The sequence below is a fragment of the Glycine soja genome, chromosome 18, assembly GCF_004193775.1.
Source record: "Glycine soja cultivar W05 chromosome 18, ASM419377v2, whole genome shotgun sequence".
NCBI lineage: Eukaryota > Viridiplantae > Streptophyta > Magnoliopsida > Fabales > Fabaceae > Glycine > Glycine soja.
In genome coordinates, this window is record NC_041019.1 from 21,963,819 (window position 1) to 21,973,892 (window position 10,074).

Consider the following 10,074-nt stretch of genomic DNA (forward strand, 5'->3'; position numbering starts at 1 on the left):
CTCAATTGTTCAATGCAATCTTTATTTGTTCCTCTATAAAGACGATTAAGGAAGCTGTGACGTTCTAGTTCCCAATTACGGGTTGGTTCCTTAACAAAATAGTTATTATGATACCATGTCACTACACCAATGACCATATGAACAACACAAGCAGCAGCTAATAAGATTATCTTCTTATACTCTTCTCTTTTACATTTTCTTGAAGTCATTGCAGTGTCAACTATGCTATGATCCATTTCTTCTCAATCCAAACTGCATGATAATGATATAAGATAATATGTGCATATATTATTTGGAGATTTAAAACAAATATCTAGGTAAAAGATGTAAAACAATGATACTAGTGCAATACAAAGATGATCAACTAAAAACAATGATACTATTAAATCATGTCTTGTTCTTTTCTCTCCCTGTGTATATATTGATATTAGACCAGACCAAGTTAACGCTTGTACCAAAAAGCTATTTTGGGCCTACAAATACAAATGTGTAACTTGATCACAAAACAATGACAACATGGGTAACAATGAAACTGTAGTGTGAATCACGTGTTTTAGAAATTCATGCATGGTATTTCTGATGGGTAAATTTTTAAAAGACTAAAACTACATTAAATTGTTTTATTTTTTGGAAGGCTTACATTAAATTGTATTTACAAATAGTAATAGAAATTTATTTCACCTTTATAAACTAGTAATTAATGAAGGATGGAATTGAAGAGCCTGAGATAATCTGTCACCTTCCTTAGTTGTTGCTGCTTGTTTGTATTTCATTTATCGCGCTGCATCTATGTTTGACACTTTGAGATACTGCTAGGAAGGCTTTGTGGGTTGGTAGTTTTGTGTGTGAAGCCAGATAGTTCCATTGCATTCATTTGATTCTTTTTTTGTTTCGCAATTGTCAATTGCAAACCTGAAACTTTTATTCAGAATTTAGGTTATCAATACTGGGAGTCAGTCAAAATGTTTGTTGCAACTACTTTTTTCTTTTAAATTTGGAAAGTTTTGAACTCATTCATGTGATGGTGTTTTTAGATTGCATTTGCATGCATATTTTACTAGTGATATAACTTTTTTTGTTGGATGTAACATCTTAATTAAGCCTTTAATTCTTCTGTCATAGTAAGTCACTAAAATTTTGACTGTGTATCTATGCACTTGAAAACTGGAAACATGTACATGTGTTTCATTTTATATATATTTATAGTCATATTCTAGTTTTCTGAAGGTGGAAAACTCATTTACTAGTTAGCAGAAAGCTCTACATCTGCCAATTGAATAGTTAACATTGTTACTTGTTATTCCAGCATTGCTTAAAACCTATTTATTTATTCATTCATTCAGTTTTAGCATATTCTTTTACCCTTACACCTTTTCAGTTTTTTCATTTTATAGTTGAGAAAAGAAAGTGTTGCTTAAGCATTAAATTGTTTTGTTTGCTATTGTGGTAATCATGTTCAGGAAAGGCTTTCTGGACTTCCCAGTGGCAGTGCATTGTTTGTAGAAGCTATGACATCTTAGCAACTTATGCTTTCCATTCAAGAGGAGGATTTCATAGAATTGAATGATATTGCACGAATTGATTGGCTTTAAGAGATAATGTGAATTCTAATACTGCTCTGAGGAATATTTATCACCTGAAACAATTGTATTCAGAATGGATTATTGGCCCAGCTAATGGGGAGAAAGATTTATGATAATGAGTAGCTATTATTCTACTCAAATGAAGAAACATACTGTTAGATGGGGTTGAGGAAAATGTCATGGAGTGGTCACTTCGCATGTTAAGGTAGTTACTATAGATCTTTTTATGTTACTCTATTGAGCCCTACTTGAGGAAATATTCAGCAGATCTTCTTTGTTTTGGGAATGCAGATTTTCTCCTGTGCCTACTGTAGGGCAATTGGCTCCAGAGGGATAGAGTTAGAGTTAAATATTGGTATTGGTAATTGGAATATGCGATTTACTCTAGTATTCTATGAGCAACTTCACCGTACTTCATGCTTTCATTGTTCCCTTGATCGACCTATTCATGTTTAAATTTTATTAGCATTTGTGGGACCATCAGAATTTCCTCTCTCCACTATAGTAGCAAGACCTATTCGTTACTGTTTGTGCTACTTTCATTTTCCAATCTTGTTCAGGAGGCAAATCAGATGAATTCCAAATTGTAAGTGCTACACCATAATGATAGTTTATGAATTGACTTAACCTTCTTTGTACTTTTGAGGTTAAGCTGACTAATTTTATGTTCTTCATGGTATTTTTGTTTGGATAAATCTCTCCATAAATACTTATGAGAGAAGAAAATAAAAGAAAAAATGAAATAAGCTTCTCCATAAACTAAAACTAGTTCATAAACTAAAACTAGTTTATGCATAGGTTAAAAATTAGCTTTTGGAGAAGTAATATGAGAAAGCTTCTACTCATTATCTTATGGAGAAGCTTTTTCTTTTTAATTTTCTTCTCCTATTAGTGCTTATAGAAAAGCTTATCCAAACAAGGTCCACTATATATTCTGCAATCTGGTATTGTGCCATATATATGGATGGAGGTTTTGGACATTTGGATTTTTGTAGTTGTTGTTAATAACAATGATGCTTATGCCTTTGGGCATAGGTTTGGACTAGTTGTATCAAACTATGTTTGTGTATTGGTATTTTGGGGGAGGATTTCCACTTGCTTACTGCATTTTTACATGTATATTATGTAACTGGTTTCATTTTTTTGCTACATGTAAGGTATAACTATTTTGTATTTTAAAGCCATTGCATTCCTTTTTTATTTTTTTGCTAAAAGTTTAAAGTTGGCACTGACAGGCATTTGACTCGGTTTAAATTCCACTTGATTTGTAGAGATGTTGGTGCTTGAAAGCTCCAAACCTGCAGATTCAGTTCTAGAGTTCTTGGGTTCGATGCTCTTGTCATTCTGCAAGAAACACTCTCCACTCAAGGTAACTCACATCCCCACAGGTTCTGAAGCTGTCTCTAAGGGTAAATAATCCCTTACAAAAGCCTAAAGAATAGATAAATATCATTCCACAATTTTTTTTGGCAAAATCCACAGTTTTTTAAATAAATTGTTTCCTTAAACTAGGTTCTAGATCCACCACTAGTTCAATTTGGTGTATTAGGCTAAGCAATTGTTCCAAGTGTGACCAGCTTACAAATTGTCTCATACCTCTGATAAATCCCTCCATATCATCTTCCCCTCATATATGTTATATGCTTAAAATGTATCAACTCCCAACCAACACCAATCATACTATTATGCAGACACTGCTTCAACAGAAAAAGCTCATGAACTTATAACGCAGACACAGTTAAACAAGCCAGCGGATTTGCATACCAACTTGACAGAGGATAAACTAATGAAGCCCTGCTTGCTTCCGTGACCTTAGTCAGTTCTAGGACACAAATTAATCTCTGTCAATCAAAACTTTCCCTATGAACATACTTGTAAGCATGTAATCCCTTGAACCCCATCAACAAATAACCAAAATGCCAAATAAACCAATTCCCTTGAACCCCCAGAAAATCATACAATTCAAGAAATTTAAATAGATTTGTTTCTCTATTTCTCTTTGATGCATATTCACAAACATATGGTGCTCACAATCTATCTCAACTCCAAATCCATTCAATTCACACCCACCAACATATCAAAATCACGGAAACAAAATAAATAAAATAGAAAATGAAACATAAATAAAAAAAATCAAGCAACCCTTATAACTAAAAAAATGAAATCAAAATCAAACAAACATAAAATTGAAAAAAGAAAAAAAAAACAGAGATGACGAGGGAGAGAGGAACTTACCAGCGAGAGGAAGAAAAGCCACAGAGAGGGAGTGGTAGCTCGTGATGCTGTTGAGAGGGAAAGAGAGAGAGAGAGCTTGTGATGGTGTGCTGAGAGGGAGAGAGAGCTCGTGGTGTGCAGTGTGCGATGAGAGAAAGAGCACGTGGTGTGCTGAGAGAGGGATACAGGAATTTTAATTTCTTTGCTTTTTAATGAGAATTTCAAATTCTCTCAAATTAGTATATTAAAATACTTTGTAAAAATGACATCATTTTAATTACTTTTAAAATACCCCATCCAAACATATTAGATTATTGAAAGGCAATTTAATATCTCTGTTGAAATACTTTACCTAGTTAAATTTCCTCATCCAAACACAGGGTAAAAGAAATTCATAAAGTCTCGGGGGAGGGGGGGCATGGCCCCAGTAGGCACCCAGTCGCTCTGCCCCTGCTTTTATATTTTGATGTAAAAGCAATTTTCATGGAAGTAGAGCCATGTGACCTTTTGATTAACTTTCAGAATTATGTTTTAAGCTTTAGGTTTTGAATCTTGCGATTTCATGATCGACTAAAAAGTTTATTCCAAAGCCTCCACTTAAATTGAATTCAGATCTTTAAACCATAACTATCCAACTTGTATCTAAGAGTCATAGAGGCTGATGCCCCATAAGAGATTTATAGAAGTACATGTATATTAGATTTTAGTAAAACATATTTAATTGTTAACAGGTACCTACGATTTTTCATCTGCTTCTTGATTTTGTTGCTGAGATTTTCAAATGACTCTTTGAGTTTATTTCACTGTTTGATTTCCAAACTTAATTATAGGAATTTTTTCTTGAACTTTTAAGGTTTATGTATGCTATTTATTGAAAAAAAAAATACCATTTTTTATAATAGTTTTACCTAAAGTTGTTCAAAATGACTAAACTAGTTTTACCAGTGAGTTTCAACACTAGCATGGCATGTCCTTACATTAAATTTTTAAAAAAATATGTTTCACGAATTAATTTAAAATTAATGGTCCATGCAGAACTCAAACTTATGACTTTCAAATTATTAGCACAATACTCTAACCCATTGAGCTAATAAATCTATTATATTTTAAAATAATTAATGTCGCTATATATAACACTAAAATTTCTAATATATATTTAATACTTTTACATAATAAATTTTGTAATAATTAATTTTGATTTAATAATATTTTTTTACATATATAAATTTTTATGCAATCCGTATGAGCTTTTCAGAAGGTAATATTAGAATTGTCCAAAATTTACTTGGTATACAAGAAAAATGCTAGATGCACCAAGAAAAACCCCAAACCAAAGCCAATCCACAATCTATATAAGGGTGAAGTAAGTAAGCCCACATTTGTTTGACCTTGAATTGTAAATTACTATTTATACCTCTATGTTTGCTAAGTACAACCCTCCTTGCTCAATATTTTTTATTGCCAATTATAAATTTTATTTGTTAAAACATAGTTCTAGAAATTACTTTCTAGAACAACAATATCAACTCCAAAATTAATTTCCAGAGCTATGTTTCATTAGAATACAAGTTATGCATCTAACGGGAAGGTTTTTCTTCAATTGTCAAAGGCATAGGTACTGAAATAAAAGGGATTTTTATTACTGAAACCAAAGGCTGTATGTATTTTGTAACAAATTTTAATAAAGTTACAGTATTTAGCATATCATAATAAATAAATGATAGCAACGGACAATGGAGTAGGAGTTAGATAGTTTTCTGTAGACTAAAAAATAGTAACAATAAAATAAGGAACTTAAAATAAATTATGTTAAATAAAAGAATAAAAGGTAAATAAATAATCACTGGTTGTTACAAGTAAAATTTTTGGAATCCCTGTACCTTTCATTCTAGGTGTCTGGTAGAAAACTCAATCAGGTATTAGTAGAGAACTCAAACAGTTAAAAAAACATGGTATAAATTTTGCATAGATCAGCTTATTGATTCTTTTCTGGGTGACCTGTGTTATAATGGAATGTACAAGTTTTCGGAAAAATTTAACTTTTATACCTTGCAGCCTTTTGTGAAACTGTGATCTATACAAATAGCAACCAGTCCTAACTGTTGGCAGATGGTTCATATGTGGGGTTGTGTCACTCCCCTTTCAATTCAGAGATGTACAAGGGAATGCCTTGTTGATAATTGAAACCATACTTTTTCAAGAAAGCAAACATGCCAACAGCTTTTATAAGGGTACTTGGGGATTGTGAGCACAAAACATGGTCCAGGAGAAAGGATGTGTAATGTAACTTATCTAGGCTCAATCTCACTTTCACTTATGGTGTTCCCTGAAGACTGAGTGTTGGATCCAGGCTGAAAATTATATCCAGGTAAACCAGATTTGCCAAATTCTGAACTACCGGAATTCATGAACGGCGGTTGTGTTGGCTGAGGAATTTCGTGATCGTTATTAACCATTTTAACTACTACTGACATTGATGGTCTCAACTCTGCAGATGCTTGTGCACAAAGTAACCCTATCTGAAGCAGTTGGCATGCTCCCTCTGCGGGAAAAGCACCCTCTAGGGTCGGATCAACAACTTCAGATAGCCTATTTGATCCATAGAGGCTCCAAACCTTGTATAAAAGGAGAACAGAAAAATGATCATCAACTAAGGACAGTTCTAAGACTTATGAGAATGTTTGTCTTGTTAAAAGCATCAAATGAATTAGTATGTAGTAGCAACATGTCAGATGAAAACAGTTACCGTATGTAGGAGAGAGGACGAATTCATAATATAAGCACTGATTTTTTTGCCAGATACAATTTCAATAACAAGAACTCCAAAACTGTAAACATCTGCTTTCTCAGTCAACTTCCCACGAACAACATACTCTGGAGCCATATACCCCCTAATATGAACACATAATAAACACTGTAAACAGTTGGTCTTTCACAAAGCTAGTAAGTAATAAATATTATAAAACAGTAAATTAACAGAAGACAGGGCAGCCAGTATTTTGATTAATGAAAATTCACCTTCTAGTCATTTAAGGCCTATGCAAGATATTTCCCTTATTAACAGCACATACAGAACAACTAAGACGCAGAAGAGGGTCATGCACTTACAGTGTGCCAGCAATGGCTGTGCTAATGTGAGACTTGTCTTCAGGAAATAATCTAGCAAGTCCAAAATCAGCAATCTTGGGTGTAAAGTCCTCCTCAAGCAGAATGTTGCTCAATTTTATGTCTCTATGAATGATTCTCACATGTGATTCCTCATGAAGGTAGGCCATGCCCTCTGCAATTCCTGATAAAATTTTGTGCCTGATTTCCCAAGTCAGCGGTTGAGAAGTCCTTCTTACTAGAAATTTTCAAAGAAAACGCAATAAGAAAAAGTTAATTTTAAAGGAAATTTCTTTAAGACAGGATATCAGATATAAAGTCACAACCAGAAAAGTGATCATGGAGGCTCTGGTTAGGCACATATTCATAAACAAGAAGGCTTTCAGGTCCTGTGATGCTGCACCCTAAAAGTTTTACTAGATTTTTGTGATGAATGCCACTAATCAAATTGACCTCATTGAAGAAATGATCCGCCCATTGCGTTGTGTTGAAGCTAAGCCTTTTTATTGCAACGGTAATTCCATCTGGCATAACTCCCTATATTGGAACAAAAAACATTTAGTCAGGCAATATGTAAGCAACAATAACACACAAGATCAGAAAATACTTACTTTATAAACAGAACCTGATCCCCCTTGTCCAAGCTTGTTGGCCTCATTGAAGTAATTTGTTGCTTTTTCAAGAACCTCGTAAGGCATATTTAGCTTGGACTTATTCACTGAGTCCAGAAGAGCACCAAACTGTCTTCTTTCTGAGGTAAGAACAACATTACAACAACCTTCAGTTCAGTATTTACAGTTTTAATAGTCTCAGTCCTAAATATCAAATATTGGTACCTCTTCTCCTTGTCACCACATTCTTCCTTATAAAGAAAACAACTGTTGCAATTACCAGCAGAAGAGCCAAGGCAGCAGAAGACGCAGCCAGAATTTTAGCTAGTCTCCGTTTTCCTAACATAACATATTCAGCAACACCGCTTTGGGGACATTTTATCAGAAAGGTGATCTTTCCAAGTATTTTACTTGTTCACAGTAATGCCAATTTCAAATAAACAAGAAAAGTAAATTCCATAACAGATACAGACATCAAGGGTAAAAGATCCACCTGAAATTTCTTTGAGGAAAAAAAAAACCTTTCTTTGAAAACCACTTAATAAAATAAAATAAATAATACAAATCTATTTAAAATACTGCATATACGTTATATCTTAGTCTATATAGGTTTTACAAAAAGGTTACCCAAGGTTTTTGGGATCTCCACGACCACAATTGCAACCCATCAACAACATTTGTCTGTAATTTTTCACAATATCAACAATTGCAATGAAACCTCAACTGCCTCGCAATTTAAAACACCTTGGTCGTATTGTCTACAAGTGACATCAAATATGCATTTCAATCCACATCAAATTCAGATAAACAATTACTAGGATGGGAGAATCCATATAGGGTAATTAAAATCCAAGATCATAAAGAGAATCAAACAAGAACCATGTGGCGAAACCATGGTTTTGAAAAGGGTCCACAACTGTGATTTCGCAACTTCAAGGATTCCGGACTCATCCTATCTCATCTCAACTGCAATTGTGGTAATTGCAATCACATTTTCCTCTAATTTCCCACAAGAGAAATACTAGAAACACAATTTCTGATACACTCTTTTAAGTACACTTTCTCTTGTTCAAATTGATTAAAAATCACAAAATTTTGTAAGTATCACCTCCTATTTAATGAATTTGTTTCATGATTATATAATTTTCAATAAATTTTAACCAACAGAGAGGAGAATTAGTGTTAACAGGAGCGTGTAACGTGTTAGAGAGTGTGTTGTTACGGTTCCTTTTTCCTGCAATATCAAGTATTATGACGATATCGTAACCTTAATTTAAAACCTTGCCCAAAACAGAGAGTACATACAACTCACCATGTTTTCCAGCGGTTGCCACAACGCTCGAATTGTTATAAAACTTCTGCGCAGAGTACCTCAAGTAACAACCAGCATTCAACACCCTGGCTTCTTGCGTGGCACACGAGCCAATCCTCGTGACAGCATCCGCCAAACATCTCTCACAAGCACTGCCATTCACATACTCCCAGCACTGAGCCAACCCGTAAACACGCACGTTCTTTCTCTCGACAGACCCCACGAAAAACCCATCGCTTTTCGGCGCCAACTCGCTCAGGTTCAGAACCAAGGCCATAACATTAGCCTTATAAACACCGCTACTACTATTAGTAGCACTATTAGCAACACTGTTAGAATTGTTGTTATTACTATTATTTCCACACAGGGTGGTATCTTGGTCGCTTCGAGTTTCGCCGAAGAAGTTGTAGTCATCGTACCTGAGATAGCAGCCGGAGTTATAAGGTTGACTTAAAGCGAAAAAAGGATGGTGCTAACAAAAAAAAACTAACAACTAAAAATTAACATTTGTCCATAAAAAAACAAAACCTGAGGTAGCAGCCGTCGAAGAACAGGCGGCCGCCACGTGTCCCTCTCTGGAAAGGGAGGCAGGCGAGGAGCTGCGTCTTGCACTGAGCCAGGCACAAGTTGCAGTCGTTCCGCGAGAGGTCCCTCATGCACTCGCCGAAGGCGTAAACGGTGGCGTTTTGGGAGCCGTTGGAGACGGCGCCGTGGCCGTGCGAGGTGGTGAGAGGCGTCAGCGCGTCCATCGCCGCCAGGAAGTTCGCGATGAAGACTTGGCGCCGGGAGAGGGATAAAACGGTGCGGTTCGTGCATAGCAGCGCGGCTCTCTGGGCTCTTGGGTCGGAGAGGGCATAAGGTAAGAAGAATGAACAGTGGAAGAGAAACAGAAAGGAAAAAGAAGGCATCGAAGTTGGATTTTTTTTGTATTGATGGATAAGCTTGGAAACTTTCGTGTTTGAACTTGAAGTACGAGAAAATAGTAGGTGTGGAGTCAGAGAGAACAGGGTGGGGGAGAAATGAAGGAATGTAGATGGTAGTATTATAATAATGGTGATAGTACAAATTACCTGTTTCAATTAGTAAGTACATAGTATTTTTGATGTAGATTACATTACCTGTCAAAAATTTAATTGTAAATTTGAATATTTATTAAGTAACAATTACGGTTTAAATCCTTGCTTTTGGGTAAGTGAAATATCTAGGGTTTTTTCTTTTACCGAAACAACATGCTTAGGTTTAAATCCTA

General features: G+C 35.0%; 1 protein-coding gene across 2 annotated transcripts; it reads right to left on the reverse strand.

Annotated features, from left to right (window-relative positions):
- Positions 1–5,747: 5,747 nt before the first annotated feature.
- LOC114395390 (cysteine-rich receptor-like protein kinase 3) lies at positions 5,748–9,869 on the reverse strand. Of its 2 annotated transcripts, XM_028357157.1 has the most exons (9): positions 9,354–9,869; positions 8,826–9,244; positions 7,739–7,852; positions 7,514–7,653; positions 7,356–7,439; positions 7,229–7,250; positions 6,906–7,140; positions 6,544–6,688; positions 5,748–6,412 (listed from the first exon to the last, which is right to left on the reverse strand). In XM_028357157.1, the coding sequence occupies exons 1-9, from the start codon at positions 9,731–9,733 to the stop codon at positions 6,086–6,088; spliced, it is 1,866 nt and encodes a 621-aa protein (XP_028212958.1). In that variant the 5' UTR covers positions 9,734–9,869; the 3' UTR covers positions 5,748–6,085. The 2 variants fall into 2 exon arrangements, with proteins under 2 accessions (XP_028212958.1, XP_028212957.1); XM_028357156.1 differs by having other exon boundaries at positions 7,229–7,439; positions 9,354–9,868.
- Positions 9,870–10,074: the final 205 nt, after the last annotated feature.

Bases quoted from the DNA above. Each gene is read 5' to 3' on its own strand.
- LOC114395390 (XM_028357156.1), bottom strand. From the start codon at position 9,733: ATGCCTTCTTTTTCCTTTCTGTTTCTCTTCCACTGTTCATTCTTCTTA. The intron at 9,245-9,353 runs GTTTTGTTTTTT...CTGCTATCTCAG, and splicing joins TTCGACGGCTGCTACCTCAG to GTACGATGACTACAACTTCT. The intron at 6,413-6,543 runs GTAACTGTTTTC...CTTTTATACAAG, and splicing joins CGTCCTCTCTCCTACATACG to GTTTGGAGCCTCTATGGATC.